The 17,893-nt window shown below is 37.7% G+C and overlaps 1 protein-coding gene across 1 annotated transcript in view; it reads right to left on the reverse strand.

The window, feature by feature from the left end:
- CNTNAP2 (contactin associated protein 2) overlaps nt 1-17,893 on the reverse strand; it is a 2,220,467-nt gene that overhangs the window by 1,263,842 nt on the left and 938,732 nt on the right. The window contains exon 6 of the mRNA XM_070460949.1: nt 1,325-1,528. Within this exon, the coding sequence (XP_070317050.1) occupies nt 1,325-1,528 (204 nt within the window). The remainder of the gene's footprint in view (nt 1-1,324; nt 1,529-17,893) is intronic.

The raw sequence follows: 17,893 nt of genomic DNA on the forward strand, positions 1-17,893 counted from the left end.
ACCTCCACACAGTAGACCATAGAGGACAGCCTCTTCTCCTTCCCTGGTCTCTGTGATGCCATATACTCATATTTTCTCCTATTCACTGTCTCTTCTCCTGAGGCTCCACGTAGCACCTTGTCCTGTCAATACCACACATGGACCTCCCTAATAGATGCTCAACTTTGATGACTAACAGGCCCCTAAAATGCACCATGTTCCAACAGATCTCTGCTGCTGCTGCTGCTGAGTCGCTTCAGTCGTGTCCGACTCTGTGCGACCCCATAGACGACAGCCCACCAGGCTCCCTGTCCCTGGGATTCTCCAGGCAAGAACACTGGAGTGGGTTGCCATTTCCTTCTCCAATCCAACAGATCTCTAGACTTCCTCTATTGGAAGGAATTAGTACTCCTCCGTTAGAAGAAACTGAAGAGAAAACAAGGCTTTCTGTATTTCTAAAAATGGTACAAATGTCTATTTGGAACTCTAGGGTTATTCTTTCTATGTTCCCTTTCTTTTTTACTCCATACTCAATTAATTACAAACCATACTAACTTTACAACCAAAACCATCTCCCAAGTGACTCTCTTTTTCTTTATCTCCCTGGAAAGCCACCTTCTGCAAGCAGTGGCCATATCTCAGTTACACCAGGAAGAAGTCCAGCTTTAACTCTCATGTTCATGCAAGCATTTTCTCTTACAGAAGTCTCAGTACATTTCTAAAAATAAGATCATGAGGCCATATAGTTTAAAGTCTACCAACAGCTTCCCATTCTTAAAATAACATCTAATTTCATCTCCTATCCTATGAATACCTACACTAGCCTCCTCATCCTGTTCCTTGGGCAGGATGACCTGTTCCGGGTCTTAGTCTCTCATGAATCTTTCTCAACTGCTTTGTCCCAGATATTTTCAGGGCTTGTTTTTGTCATCACTGAAACCTCATCAAGAATATCTTCTTGGAGAGGACTTTCCTCATTACATATTCTAATATTTACCCCTCTTGCCTACATAGTATCCTTTATCATATCAACCTTATTTAGTTGATTTCATATTACTCATCACTATTTGAGGCCATTTCTTCTGATTTAGTTCTTTTAAAATAATAAATCATGCAGTGTCCAGCTGTATCCCAGATGCTAGTATGGTACCTGCATAGAAGAGGTGTTTAATACACATTTATGAATGAGTATGTATATAAATGTATATCAAACACTATGAATTAAAAATGAATTGACAACATAATGTGAACTCTTTGTATAATTTACATTTTAAGGATTAAAGACCATTAGCATTTAACTAACAGAGATACCAATAAATGGAAGGTGTCAAAAGTCAGAACATACCTAGGTTTAAACTGAAGACCAGCTTGGCTTTTTTGAGTTCCAAAGTAATATAATCCCCTTGCTGTCCTTCCCCGTGCAAGATTACCCCTTCACTTTCAGAGGTTTTAAATTTCAAGGCAATGACATCTTTCAGTGTTTTCATCTTCTTGTTTCTGAACCTATATGGTAACACAACATGGCCATCGAAGTTGATAACATCAGCCCCTAAAAGAAGAAATAAATAACATTTTAGTTTTGCTATTGTACGTTGACCTTCAGTGTGAAGTATATCTTCTTCCAATCAGTGTCCCCGCTGAATAAATGACAAAAAAGGTTTTTTCTTGAAAACTCTTTAGTCCTGGGTTCTCCTTCCCTTTCTATTTTTGTTTTATTCTGTGTCCTAAAGTGGATTGTATGGAAAGGACTTGTAAAGAATGATGATAGAAAACCCTTAACAATTTAAAATTCTTTCTTCAACTGTAATACTAATAACAAGTTCCATCAATGACTTATATGCGTCAAAAATTTGACTTAGAAATTTGGAGTTTACCTGAAAATGTAAAAATGTTAATCCCTGAAATAGTATGAGATTTTAATATTTTCCTTCTTAAACGAGGCTAAGTGTTCATGATTTTAAATACAGATTTTGCCAACAAATTTTATTTTCTATGACATAATAATAAAGGATCTTAGAAGGCAGAGTTTGTGGTATACTCATTTTCTAATTTTTTTTTAATATATTCTACAATTTCAGTAAACTTAGTGCTAGTACCTAGAGTTTATAGTGAATTGAACTTTAACTTGCTTTATCCCTTACTCTTAGGGTTCATGTCTGTTTCAAATTCCTTATTAACTCCTTGCCTTTCCAATAGAGAAGTGTGTTGCCCATGTTATCAACTACTCTGAAAAAAGACAGTCTCACCCATATGTGATTAGAAGAACCCAAATCTAATCTATGCTATGAGTAGTTGTAGTTTGATCTTAGGGAATTTCATTGAAACATGAAATTATATAAACTTTTACAAAATATGAACAACTTTTCCCCACCCTCAGAAACAGAGGATGGTGGTCAATAGTATAGTAACTGTTTCTTATTCACACCAGAAATAGAAAATGAAATGATCTCATTTATTATGCACTGTTGGTTCGTGCGTGGCCAACCCACAGAATTGGTCAGTGATAAACTATAATCATTCAGATCAAATTTAAGTACAAATAGAATCTTAGTCACCCTAAACAGACCTTTTTTCAATAAAAATACTTTTAGGTTTTAGTATTAAGTTCTAGAAAACCGAGTCACATTGGCTCTAAAAATGATGATGGTGTGTGTGTTCAGTTGTGTCCAGCTCTTTCTGACCACATGGACAGCAGCCCACCAGGCTCCTCTTCACATTCAATAGCTCTAATTATCTCAGGATTATAAGCCAGGATGAAGCCTGACTCTAGTTTGGGGTAAGATTGCACCAAAGAACCCAAAGAGAAACATTGGAGGAAAAGTAACAGCAAGTTGAAAACCTGACATAAATATCTTCTCATCACACATCCTAGTTCTCTTGTTAGCTTCAATCATCCTGGGGGATATTTTGGATCCTGGTAACAGTAACAAGACCTTGCTACATCATGGTGGTGAAGGTGCAGAGGTGTATTCACTCTCTTTTCTGTGCAGTATTTGTCAGTTTAAGTTTTGCTCTTAACTAATGCTATAAAGTGAATTGTCATGAATACACTTATTTCAAATATTGCTTAAAAGTATCTTTAAGTTTATCCTTCAAATCAATAGACTTTGAATATTTTAAAAATATATCGTGTTAGCAAAAACATTTATGTCTTTAAGTGACAGTTCAGAGAATCATTGCATTCTACAAAGTTCACAAGGAAAAACATAACTTTGAACTTTGTTTTAATTCTCACAGTCAATTATTTACTATAAGACTATATACAGTCATAAAAAGACTTTCTTAATCAACGGAATTCTGTTCTGAGACTGTGAATCACAGAGGTTTATTTTACTATGGAGGAAAAAAAGCAGACATTAAATTTTGGCTTCTGCTAACACTGCAAAGCCAATTAGATTTTAGCTTAATCATCTATACTGTCACAGCTGAATTCCAATTGCACTATCTTTATCATCTGTGATGAGAGATAAAACAGAGAAAAAGTGGAATCTGATGATCAGATCCCAGGTTGAATTTATAATTCAGCAGTTGGCAGAAATTGCTTTTTGTCTTGCAAAGTGCATAAACAAAAAAGTCAGAAGGAGGGAGTAAATTCTAAATCCCAGAAAGTAATTCTGCAGTCAGTTTCATATCAGTGACAGTTGAGTTACAGACACATCATCATTTTATATACCTCCAATATATATTAATTGACAACAAACATTCCCCGTTCATCTCTTAGGAAGTAAATGTTCCCAGAACTTAGACAGAGGAAGGAATTCACCCCTCCTACGTTTTCTCCTAACTCGAAATCTACATTCAGTTTTGGGCACAGAATAGTGATTTATACAAATGTTGATGCCTTTCTTCCTTAGTGTTATGCAAATGAAAAAGTGACAGGAAGGACAAGCATGGTTTCTTTCTTCAGACAGTCCTAGGATATTAACGAAAACATGAAGACATGTTATTCATGAGGATCAAATCTCATCTTACAGGAGGTCAGTGGTCAACTGAAAAACTCCTAGTGCTCTGAGCCAGGTCTCTCACCTTACCACATCCAAGCTGTTCTTCCAGGAATGGGTTAAATGCTTGCACAAGGTTAGCACATGGATGTGAACTCAGAGTTGGCTTTGAAACTACAAATTCCTAGAAGTAATCTATGGTATATAATTTATACATAAACATACACCATACACTTTTAAGAGACTCTGAGATATTGTAAAAATCTATCAGAGTTTAGTTCTTTTTTCTACAACATACATTACAATTTCATTTGACAGCTAATAATACATTGTGTTTATTCTGGGACAAGCCACATTTTCCCCCCTATTTCCCTGATTGCTTTCCACTCCTTAGAATAAAGTTTTCTCTGCTGTGATTAAATGTGTGGTTGAGCTGTTTAAGCAATCTGAACTACAATATGGCTAGTCAAAAAGGGAATGCAAAATCAGAGTGCGTCCATGATTTTGTTTCTAACAATAACTCAGAGAGGTTGGAGTGTGCCCAAGTCATCAAATCATCATAGTAGAGAAGCTTTTTCTTTGTTATTCCATTGTTACTTACCCTTTAGTTTCTCTGAGTTTGTAGACACTCAGATGAGATATTTTGGAAAGGTTTTTTTCATCTAAAGATTTCATAATTTTAAAAAATGCCCTTGCTAATTTTTACTACAAATGTAATATATGTTTATTGTTAAAAAGAAATTAAACAATATTCTTAAACAATAAGAAATTAAACAATACATTTCCACAGAATGTAGAAAGTGAATCCCCAAAACAAGAGATCAGCAGTGTTAACTGGGTAACAGTCTGGTGCATCTTTCTAGATTTTATCTATCTCTCTTTCTATCTTATGTATGAAATGATCTATATATTATTCCATATACAAGTGTGTGTGTGTGCACGCACACGCGCGTGTGTGTGTATTTAGAGAGAGGGCGGGGAAGGGAAAGAGAAAGGAGGATGTAGTTTCATTCAATTATGGTTCAAAATGTGTTTCTGGCAATGTGGAAACCTGGACGTTTTAGTAAATTAATATATTTTAATGATCTTTATGCAGCAAGGTACTTACAATAAGAAAGAATGTATGTAATTTGAAACATAATTTATTTTATTTATTTGAAAAAATTAAAATGTATTTGTATACAGCACCACAAAATAAACAAATAAATACTTAGGAAATACTTTTGTTTTCCTGTTTTCTCTTAAATATTTCCTTATAGAAAGCTGAGAATAATAGGAAGGTTTAAACAAGAAAAATAAAAGGACAATACTATTTTCATGAAATAACCACTTACATTTCTTATTATTTTAATGTGTATATGTGCAATTTGGACAAGGAAATGGCAACCCACTCCAGTATTCTTGCCTGGAAAATCCCATAGACAGAGGAGCTTGGTGGGTGACAATTAGATACACAGAAGGATCATAGTTCATATAGTTTTGTTAATGAACACTATGTTTTTGGGCTTTTTTTAATCTCATTGTTTTCTTCCAAATCAGGATTTTAATTAGCTAAAAGTATATGATCATGTGGATGTCTGATTTCTTCAGTGAGAATCTGTTTTACAGTTTTCTTTTTAATACACTTTTTATTTTAGAATAATTTCTGATTTAAAGAAAAGTTGCAAAGATACAGTGATGAGTTCCTACACACTCTCCACCCAACTTCCTCTGACATTAACATTTTATATAACTGAGTACATTTGTGAAGTCTAAGACATAACTTGGTTGTTGTGGTTTAGTCGACCCCATGGCCTGTAGCCTACCAGGCTCCTCTGTTCACCAGATTGCCCAGGCAAGAATACTGGAGTGGGTTGCCATTTCCTTCTCAAGGGGATCTTCCTGACTCAGGCACCAAACCCACATCTCCTGCATCATAGGTGGATTCTTTATGACTCAGCCACTGGAGAAGCCCCTAGACATAAGTTAGGTATATCATTATTCACTGAAATATAGACTATATTTGGATTTCGCCAGTTGTCACAAATTTGTTTGCTTGCTTTTCCTATTCTAGGATCCAGTCCAGGATCTCACATTTCATTTTTGATATCATCAAAAGTAGTGTCTGACTCTTTGCAACCCCATGGACTGCAGCACACCAGGCTTTCTTGTCCTTCACCATCTCCCGGAGTTTGCTCAAACTCATGTCCACTGAGTCGGTGATGCCATCCAACCATCTCATTCTCTGTTGCCACATTCTTCTAATGCCTTCAATCTTTCCCAGCATCAGGGTCTTTTCCCAACTCAGGGTCATGAGTTGTCTCTTCGCATCAGGTGGCCAACATATTGGAGCTTCAGCTTCAGCATCAGTCCTTCCAGTGAATATTCAGGGTTGATGTCCTTTAGGGTTGACTCGTTTGACCCCCTTGCTGTCCAAGGGACTCAAGAATCTTCTCCAGCACAATTCGAGAACATCAATTCTTTGGCACTCAGCCTTCTTTATGGTTCAGCTCTCACATCACTTATTTTCCTGAAACTCCTCCAATCTGTGATGTTTCCTCAGTCTTTCACAACTTAGACACTTTAGAAGAGTACTGGTCAGGTTATATTTTGTAGAATCCTTCTCAGTCAGGCTTGGTCTGTAGTTTTCTTAGGACAAGACTGGTCTTGTTCAGTGAAAACAGCTCAGAGTTGGCGTGTCTTCATCACTCCCTATCCGGGGAGGCACAATGGCAACATGACTTTCCAGTAGTGATATTGATCAAGGGGACGTCTGCCGTGCTTCCTGACTGTAAAGTGACTACTTTCCCCTTCCCATACTTCATTCTGCAGAAGCACATCACCAAGTCCGGCCTATGTTTAAGGTGAAGGGAATTAAGTTCTACCTCCTAAGTGGGGAGTATCTACATATGTTACTTAGAATTCTTCTGTAAGGAGGATTTCTCACATCTATTCATTCATTCCAACACTTTGGCCATCTGATGTGAAGAGCTGTCTCCACTAGGAAAGATCCTGATGCTGGGAAAAATTGAGGGCAAGAAGAGAGGAGGGTGATAGAGGATGAGATGGTTGGCTGGCATCACCGACTCAATGGACACGAGTTTAAGCAAACTCCAGGAGATAGTGAAGGACAGGGAAGCCTGGTATGCAGCAGTCCCTGGGGTCAGAAAGAGTCAGACATGACTTACTAGCAATTGACAACAATAATTCAAATCATTCAATCATATATTTATATAATTATGGGACTATGCATCTTTATTTCTCCTTTGACTTTCATTCAATACTTGCTCAAATGGCCCCATATTTGTAGCCACTGCGAACTCTTTGAGGTTGGCTCCTTTGTGCATCAGGATTAGCCCCTGTGGCCTCCTCCTGCCCTTCCTACGCCTTCCCCTTCCTTCTCTTCTTCTTACACCTCAGCCCCCTCCCTCCCCCTCCTCTCCCCCTCCCCACCTCTTCCTCCTCCTCTGAGTCCTCCTCATCCTCTTGCTTTCTCCTTTCTCTTCTCTCTTTCTGCCACTATATGATGCCCTCAGCTCATCTTGCATTTTTTCTGCCCCAGACCTACCTACCATCAGCCATTTTCCCAAGGAACCACCATTTCTTTTATTATAGCATGGCACTGAGAAGCTTGCAGCTATTTCTTTTTTGACTTTGTACACAATAAATTTTCTACAAATAAACACAGTTGTCATCATCTATATGATCTATTCTTCCACAAAATAAATAAACTATTCAATGAAAAAGGGTAAAAACTCACAAAATGTTCTTGAGTTATCTATTTCATAAAGATTTACAATGATTTTGAAGCTTTTTTCATTTTAATCAAATGTTTTTGCATAAACAGCAATTTTTAAAGACCATAATAATAATTGCTAATATGTATTTAAGTGATTACTGATTACTACTTAAATACATTGAAGTGTTTGTTAATATTTATTTATGCGGTAATGCATAAGGGTTTAATATTTGAAAGCAATTTTTGTTTCATTATCATGAAATTAATATGTACTCACTGTAAAAATTTATGTCATATAAAATACAAAAATAAGTCAATTTAAATTAGTTACAGTCACACTACATAGATAGCAAAATACTTTTTGTACATCTAAGTTATCTGTGGTTTTCTACAAATTCAACATTTCTAAAATGAACATTCTTGCAGTGAGATTCCTAAGCACTGGAATAATTATTTCCTTACTTTCCATTTCCAAAATGCTTAAAGCACTTTAATTGCTTAAAGATATCAGTAGAATGCATGTTAATGAGTTACTATGAAATCTATTATGTAATGTATATAAATAAATACCCAAGTGACATTCAAGAGTTTGAAATACATCTCTGAAACTAAAGTTGAAAATCACTATAAGTTGGAATTTGCTAAGTTTTGCTAGCTTTTACATAGATGCAAATCTACATATTCTTTGTCTCTGTTTAAAATCAGTTGTCAACATTCTAGATATGTTTACCTTTCTCTGCAAAATACCATGTCACCATCTTCATCTCTATATTCATTCACAACCCTTCTTCTTCATAGCATTTATTTCTACCTAACATATTATTTGGAAAGGCTCACTTCTGGGAAAAGATCCTGATGCTGGGAAAGATTTAAGGGTTGGAGGAGAATGGCGGTAACAGAGGATGAGATGGTTGGGTAGCATCACCAACTCAGTGGACATGAGTTTGAGCAAACTCTGGGAGACAGTGAAGGACAAGGAAGTCTGGAATGCAGTCCATGGGGTTGCAGAGAATCGGACACGACTTGGCAGCTGAATAACAACAAAAAAAGCTCAGTACTTAGAACAGTGCCTTAGTCTATATTCATTAAGTATTTGTTGAATGATTGCATGTTCTCATTTATATTCAGTACATTAAAGTATAATAAACACTATTATTTTAAACTTTTTCTTTAACAATTTGAATCATAAGAATGGAATAAATTTCAAGAATCACTCTGATTCACTTTGGTGCCACAGATACTAATAAAGCCAAGGTTTCAACTGTTAGAGAAAAAAAAAAACGGTGATTTTACACTACATTTTTTGTGGCAGAGGGAAAAAATTCATGCCATTATTTTTGACTTGGTGTTATCTAACTGACAGACATTAACTGGGATAGAACCTTGTCTATCTCATCACGTATGCAGACTGTTTCTACTTGATTAATCTCCTTCTTCTAACCTGCTGCCCTTTTCATTCAATATATCTGTGGTTTAAATATAAATAAATAGCTAATAGATTCCAAAAGGTCAATAACAGCTAATTTAGAGTAATAGGAGCAAACTAGCCTTCTTCAAATCCTTTGAAAAATAATCTAGAGATAGACTTCAAAAAAATCACTTCTATTTGGGGAAAAATAAAACAAAATAAAAACTGTAAAGGCTCTTTCAGGAAGGTCAGTGTCTCACATTTTGTGCAATATTTCTCTTTAAAATGTGTTGCTTTGCCCTTAAGTGCTTGATAGCTTGTGATAGAGTAACAATCACATCAGAGGTGTCTGATATCATTTATCCATAACATTTGGACTCTGATATCCACATGGCCTTTCTACAGGCATGTCTAACTCCACTTGCTCAACACATAATTCTTCCTCTGGGCCTTATATCCATTATACAATGACTCAAGACAGAGCTCTGGGCCTTTCTGTAGCTCCTCCCTGTCTTGGGGACCTACATTCTGTTAGTTCCAAGTCTAATGAAAATTAGTTCATCCATGTTTTTCAAACATATAGCTGACTTTTTGGCATGTGCTGCCACCAGGTTCCCATCACCCCACATACAGTCCATTGCATTAGCATCGTGAATGAGCAACTCCCGCCCTCCAGTTTTATTACCCTTAACCCTATCCCCCATACAGAAGCTAAAAAGATCTTTTGAAATTAAACTCTTCTACTGAAAAACTCTTCAATGTGGCCTGCAAGACCCTCAGGGATACAGTTCCTGCATTCCCAACACTCTCCCATTTTAGCACCACCTTGTAAACCTCCTGGGATCCCTTGCTAATTTCACCTAATTTAATTTTCCTTTCCTCATGCTAAGTTCCCTTCCTTCAACGAACAGCTATTAAAAAATGAACAAAACAAAATTAAGTTTATGCTTGTTATTATTTAAGCATCTTCTAAGCTTCAGATAAAGCTTACCTACTAGACAAATTCTCTTGTGTCAATAGCCCTCATTCACAGAGGTTTCCCAGGTGGCTCAGTGGTAAAGAACCTGCTTGCCAATGCAGGAGATGTGGGTTCGATCCCTGAGTCAGGAAGATCCCCTGGAGTGGGAAATAGCAACCCACTCCAGTATTCTCACCTGGAAAATCCCACAGACAGGGGAGCCTGGCGGGCTACGGTCCATGGGGTCACAGAGTCAGGCATGACTGAACACAAACATCACCCTCAGCTATTTTATCACAAAACTTCTCATACTGAAATTATCTCTTTATGGATCTGATTTCCTCTGTGGACTAAACTTTTCTAAGGTATAGCCTCTGGATGAATTCTTCTACTTTGTATTTCTTAACACAATAAACACCTCTCTCTTTTTAACTTTTTTAAAAATTTATTTACTGTTTGGCTACACCACAGGGAATGTGGGATCTTAGTTCCCCAACCAGGGGTCGAATCCATCACCCCTGCAGTGGAAGCACAACGTCTTGTCTAAACCATTAAACTGTCAGGGAAATCCTGATAAACACTTCTTAAACTTATTTAAGCATCACTGATATTTGAGACAACATGCAAAAGTCAAATTCCTCTGTTCTCACCTTCCTTCAAAACCATACCTGGTGCAATGCAGTCTGTTCTCTGAGAGTACAGACTCATATATGATTTAATGACATGCACTTATGTCAATACCATGATTGTATATTTCTGATATAAATAAATAGTTTAAAACATGAAGTGCTTTCATTACACTCATTCTGGAGTTATTTTTAATAAGCAAACAATTAAAAAATTTGACTATAGTATGAGTTTAAACACATATATTATATATGTGTATAAATATATATATACATATATTATATATATGTGTATATATATATATATATTTGCCTTTTAACTGAATGCATTTAAGAGAAATGTCATTTACATACAGAGAGGACATCAGAAAATCAGAATGGTCCACTTCAGAACAAGGTCACAGTTCTGATACATCTAATAATACAGAGGTAATAACCAATTTATGAAAATTAGCATTAAACATTAGCATAAAATCTATTTGTAATAAATCCATATAGAAGCTATTCTTATTTATTTTTATAAATCAAAAAGTCAAACAAATTAGACCCGTCTTCTCTGTGGTAATACTACTGTTTACTGAAAAGAGCTCTACAGTTTTTCTCCATACACAATCTATTTTTCTGCTAAGGAAAATACTATCTAGAACTATAAGTACTAAATAAATCTTTCACAAATGGAGAAAGGAACCAGACATCAAGAAATCCCCCAAAATGTTTCTTAATAAGAATTAGTCTCAACATTTATCGCAGATTTTTAAAAAATCATTACTCAGTTAAACTTACTTCTTCTAGTTCCAAGAAAATACGGTTTTCAGTGTTGGATCCAAATTTCATTAGTAAATTGGCTAAGGGATGGTAAGTTGATTTAGCAATGTGCTTTGAAGCACTGTTTTCTTTGCTTAGGAAAAGACAGACAATCCGTATAAATATGAGGGGAACGGTGACAGAGGTGTCACATCCTGGAAACTTCTCAGAGCTTCCGCTTTCCCCTCAGTATTAACCATCTCTTCTGTTTTCCGTAACTTCCCCGGTGGCTCAGACGGTAAGGCGTCTGCCTGCAATGTGGGAGACCCAGGTTCAATCCCCGGGTAGGGAAGATCTCCTGGAGAAGGGAGTGGCAACACACTCTAGTTCTTGCCTAGAAAGCCCCATGGACGGAGGAACCTGGTAGGCTACAGTCCATGGTGTCACAAAGAGTCGGACACGACTGAGCGACTTCACTCACTCACTTCCGTTTTCTGTATGTTGATGTGTTGACCTGCGGGGCCTTGCTGATGACTCCCAGAGTGAGCCAGTTCCTAAGGATGTTCTCCAAATACAAACCAACCAGTCAAGAGTCCACGCCTAGCTATCTCCTCTCTCTGGCTCTCACCCTCCAGGCCACTATTTACCTGCCCTAATCACTCCAGGGTCAGGAATCAAACCACCAGGGACAGGCTCCCTGTCCCAGAGCCTCTGAAATTATTCAAACTAGCCAATCCTTAACCAGCTTACTTGGCCTCACCCATTCCTTCCTGTGGAAACCACAGTGAAGGGTTTTTCCCGTCCTCCCCTCTCCCTCTCTGCCCTCCCCATCCCCCCAGGGTGGACCTGCCCTCTCCTCCTCAGAACTTTAATAATAAACTACCTTTTCAATAACAGTTGTTTCCTGATATGCTGGCCTTACTATACCTTAAATTTCCTATCAACATACCATATTTCAAGATACCCCTGTTGGCCTTGAAATGAAAGAAAGAAAGTGAAAGTCGCTCATTCTTGTCTGACTCTGCTACCCCAAGGAGTTAACAGTTGGAGGAATTCCCCAGGCCAGAATACGAGAGTGGGTAGCCTTTCCCTCCTCCAGGGGATCTTCCCAACTCAGGAATCGAACTGGGGTCTTCTGCACTGCAGGCTGGTTCTCTACCAACTGAGCTATCAGCTTTCCTATCTCTCAAATAATCTATATTTCAAAATATTTTCTACAGAAAATCTTTTTACTATAAATAAGAAAAGAAATAGAAAAAAACTGGCCAAACCAAAGAAGAAAAAAAACATCTTAAGATTATTGGTAAGAGTTATCCCATAGATCTGAAAAAAAAGTGAATTTGATAAATTACTATGAAATGTCTGATATCAACTGGCATTCACCGAAATATCTTCTACACCCATGTCATTGTACCAAGAAAGTGGGACTATTGAGGAACAGAGGTGAGTTTTATTAAAGAACTAATAGATGAGCTTCTTTATTAAAAGAAAATTAAGATTAAGAAAAATCCAGACAGATAGGGGAAGAGCATATGCAGTTTCCTTAAAGAGCTCAGTAGTTCTGCATGAGTTTGATATATAAGGTTCTGCTGCTGCTAAGTCGCTTCAGTCGTATCTGACTCTGTGCGACCCCATAGGCGGCAGCCCACTGGGCTCTTCCATCCATGGGATTTTCCAGGCAAGAGGATTGGAATGGGCTGCCATTGCCTTCTCCAATATAAGGTTCACGAGTCCTGAAAGGGTTTGAATTGGAAGATGAAGAGTCTACTGCTTCATATGGAAGATACAGGTCTAAGTGTGAAGTGATGGTATCCTAAGGGGAACGTGTAGGACCAGATTTGCATCTTGGAAAGATAACCCTTATGCTGATGTGGCAGAATTGGTGGCTTAGAAGACAGTGCAGAAGCAGAGAGACCAAAGACCTCCCTGAGAGCAGCTAATAATCTAATCATGCTGATAAAGGTTAGACAAAGCCAGACATAGAAGATAACTATGTCATTAAAGAATGCAAAGCTTTCTGATGATGCATGGTTGATACTCAGAATTTCAAAGCACTTAAGGCTTCTATAGTGATCGAAGGATTTCAGATGAATATTTACAACCATGTTTTTCTCCAAAGATATGACAAACCCAATACCATAAAAGCATTAGGGATTTTAATGGAATTGAGATTTCCCTAAAAACAAATGCAAATGTCAAACATTCTTCTTTGAAATATGTTATATATATGGATTCACTTATTTTCACCACCTTTATTTTTAGATGGAATCTTTAGATGCCATCTTTAGCTATCACACATTTTAATGTTTTTTCTTATTAAATTCCATACCTTAAAAATTCACATGACTCTAAAAATGTAAACTATTTTTTCCAAACAGTAAACACTTTCCCAACAACTACAAAGTTTCCTGGACAAGCAGCAGTCTGTACTAGGTGACTAGTAAAGACATCATTTTTATTTATTTTACTTTCTGTACTTTCCTGAAAGCCCAATGAATTGGTACAAATGATTTGCACCTACTGGCAAGAGATTGGGACATATGTTTAGAATGTTTTGAGTATATGCATAGGATGCAGTACATCACAGCTTCATTTTATTTTTGGTTTGATTTCACATACCTTCGGGTGAATCTTTTATCTCGGCTATAAAATAGAATTAATAAAGCTCAGAATGTACACACGTTGTGACATAATGTGTTCTTTCCTCTCCGTTAGAGCAGTTGGGTCCTGTCTGATGAGATACTAAATGGTACTCTGCGGCCCCACCATCAACATACCTCAGTGAATCGGGCATTGGAGGGGATCTGATTCACTGTGAACATGGGTGCTGTCCATTACTTCCTGACACCCACATGCCCACTGAGGCTCCTGTGAGCAGGCTGAATTAATTCACTTCCATAAATGAGCAATGCTCCCACCACTTGTACAGAGAACCAGTCCTGACAAGGCTAAAATAATTGAAGCATCTGAAATGAGAACTTCACTGGTCAGAGGGGATAGCAGTTCATATACATCAGGGATGCTAGCTTGTAAAACTCGTGTAGCTCCACTGATTTGTGTACGATTTTCTGACTTTTGAGAGAGATAAGGGTAACAGAGAGAGTGTTCTCCTTGATTAAAAAATGAACAGGGAAAAGATGCTAAGTTAACATCAATGACACTTGGTCCTGTTAGTGCAGAAACAACAGGGAGCATTTGGGATATATTATGGGCGTGGGGGAGGTAGTTTCTCTCCACCTGGGGCAAGCAGAAGCTACGCAGCAATTCTGATCTCATTCAAAGAGTCAGACATGACTGAAGTGATTTCGCATGCACAAACCCCTTTAAACTGTCAAAGTATAAGACTAAACAGATCATAATAAGACTGAACAATTAAGTTTATTTTCCATGATAGCATAATTTACCTGTGAATGACCACAGCATGTATCGACAAGGAAGTTTATTTCTTAAAAAGCAAATTCCCTGGAAAAGATGTTGGATAGTGCTAAACGGAGAGTGAATGATTTAAAACATACTTTTAATGGTATTATATGATACAAAGTATAACACTCTATGTTGTGTTAATTGCTCAGTCGTGTCTGTCTCTCTGGGACCCTATGGACTGTAGCCCGCCAGGCTTCTCAGTCCATGAGATTCTCCAGGCAAGAATGCTGGAGTGGGTTGCCATTCCTTTTCTCCAGGGGATCTTCCCAACCCAGGGATCGAACCTCATTGCAGGCAGATTCCCTGCTGTCTGAGCCACCAGGAAAACCCAAGGCTCTTGTTAGCACTAACTATAGGCAGCAAGTACACTAAACACAGGAGAGAAGGAAGGGCAGAAAACCTGAGCTTCTTTACTGATTTACTGGATGTAAGACTCTACCTAAAAAAGAAATATGCATACATACATACATACATATATATACACACACATACATGTACATACACATTAAATTTATATGTGCGTGTGAATATGGGCTTCCCAGGTGGTGCTAGTGGTAACGAACCCACCTGCTAGTACAGAGACACAGGTTCAGTCCCTGGGTTGGGAAGATCCCCTGGAGGAGGGCATGGCAACCCACTCCAATAACCTTGTCTGGAGAATCCCCTGAACAGAGGAGCCTGGCAGGCTACAGTTCACAGTCACACAGAGTTGGACATGACTGCCTCGACTTAGCATGCATGCAATGTATGTTTCCATGCTACTCTCAATTCTTTCCACCTTATCCTTCCCCGCCGCCCAGTACCTCCCCAGCCCCCAGGTCCACAAGTCTGTTCCCTATGGCTGCATCTCCATTGCATCCATTTCTTTAAACAGGAAAACAAAGGACTATTTTCAAACTACCACATATATGACAGTGAAAATACAATCCAGAAATATTTAAGTTATCCTATGGAAAATGACAAAGAGCCACAGATCTCTTTATAGGTAAGAGTGATGCTACATGGTATCATTCTACAAATGACTCCTTTTTTTTCATCTCACTGCTTGGATGTCCATTTATTTCAGTACATGAGACTTTCCTGCAGTTTACAAAGGCTAGTCTCTCCTTCCTCACATGCTTATCGTAACTAAACTCTGTGATTTCCAAGTCTGATTATTAAAATTCAGTAGACACTTTATAAACAGTAAATCCAGTGTTAGCAATATATTAATGTTGAAGGTGTTCAGAACATGCCACCCCAAAATATTCCTCTTTCTGTGTTGATTATTGTGAACCAAAGGCACTTGAGAAACAGCAGGTGCAGGCAGGGCTCTCTGATTGACCTCCTTCTACAAAAAAGCAAGTCCTAACAACTGCGATGAAACAGGCACCCTCTCTGCCCCAGGAAGAGAATTAACAAGCTTCTTATCAACAATGCCTGGGAGACAAAGCCAAGGCAGGAGTTAGAAACCTAAAACCCTATTAACCGCCCTCGCTTTTCAGTCACTCAGTCACTGCCGGCTCTTTGCAACCCCATGGATTGGATCCCACCAGGCTTTGACTTATTACATCCTTAAAATTTATCATTCTTTGTTTAAAAAGGTGTTTAAGCTTTTGGGCTTAGTGGCTTCTTTGGGTCTTCATTTGCCTTCTGAAGACACCCATGTGCCTACAAAGCTAACTAAAATGTGTACGCTTTTCTCCTTTTCGTCTGTCTCATGTCAGTTTAATCTGCAGGCACAGCCATAGACCCTGAGGGTGGAAGGCAGTTCTTTTCCCAATACATTGTGTAGCATTCAGATTCCTGGGGAAACACAGAATCCAAACCACACTCACCATTTACATTTCCCAGAATTTTCCTTGTTTATTTAGCCATTTGATCATTACCCACTTTTTCTGACCTTACTGGAAAAATCCTCTTGAAATCTGCAGCATAAACATACAGCCTTTACTGAGTCTACCTGATGGGAAGATTAGTGTATTTTCCCTCTAAACCCTAAATTTACTTAAGGCTATAAATAAACTTGAAGCTGATATTATATTTTAAGAATTTTAGATATTCTTTTGTATAATTTCATAATTTGTATAATGTTCAATAACATATATTATTGTGTAATTTATACTTTGAATTTATTTTCCTAATATAAATCAAGGGTTTCACTGGCATTTTCTCTTGATAAAAGTTGAGCTATTGAAAAATTAGAATTAGAAAAGTTGCAGAATTTTGGAACTTCAAAAACGGGGGTCATTTCCGAAATCAGAAAACAAAAGGGCAAATGTTACAAATTCACATGAACTTTCAGAAATATTTTTTGTTTGGTTTGCCTTGGTTTGGTTTTGAAGAAAACCAAATTCTTTTCTTCTAAAAAGAAAAGAATTGAATTTGGAAATAGGACACATTTTTGACACAGTGCCTATACATCCTATTTTCAAGTTTCTGCATTTGAGATTTTTTACAGCCTAGGTTAATCCTAACAATTTATGCACTTCCCAAGGCATGATATAAGGCTGTTACAAATGCTATTTACAGTAGGTCGGTTAAGCCCTTAAAATGTCAATGGCTGAGTTTCTCTTAATGTAGATCTAGAAGCAAAGCACAGATTTTTCATCCCAGGGGGATAAAATGCATGGTGTAGTGGGAGATTTATTAGGGTGGTGTCACCTTCCTCATGACCCAAGAAGTGTGGAGTGGAACCAATACCATCACGACCGTCCCACCAGGCTGCAGGTGAACACTAGACCTGAACCCAGAGACCTCAGACCCAGTCCATCCTTATTTGCCCTTGGGGACATCAATTTACCCTCTGGGCCTGTAAAATGAAGGCAGGAAAAGGTAAGCTCTGAGGTTCCCTTCAGCTCCAAGAGTAAGTACCTCTTGTCATGGCTAACTTGGTCAAGCTTACATTCATTTTTATTTTTGGATTTTAAATCAGGTTCTACAACGGCAGAATCTGAATTTTAGAAGCACATTCACACTTCCTGATTACTTTAGCACATTATCTCTTGGACATTCTCAAAGAGAATTTTAAAACATAAATCCATAGATGCTGAAATTTTTTATATGTGAATACTATGGACTGCTATTTACAAAGTGTCAAAATTTGCAAATTAGATT

This window comes from Odocoileus virginianus, chromosome 1 (assembly GCF_023699985.2).
Source record: "Odocoileus virginianus isolate 20LAN1187 ecotype Illinois chromosome 1, Ovbor_1.2, whole genome shotgun sequence".
Lineage (NCBI taxonomy): Eukaryota > Metazoa > Chordata > Mammalia > Artiodactyla > Cervidae > Odocoileus > Odocoileus virginianus.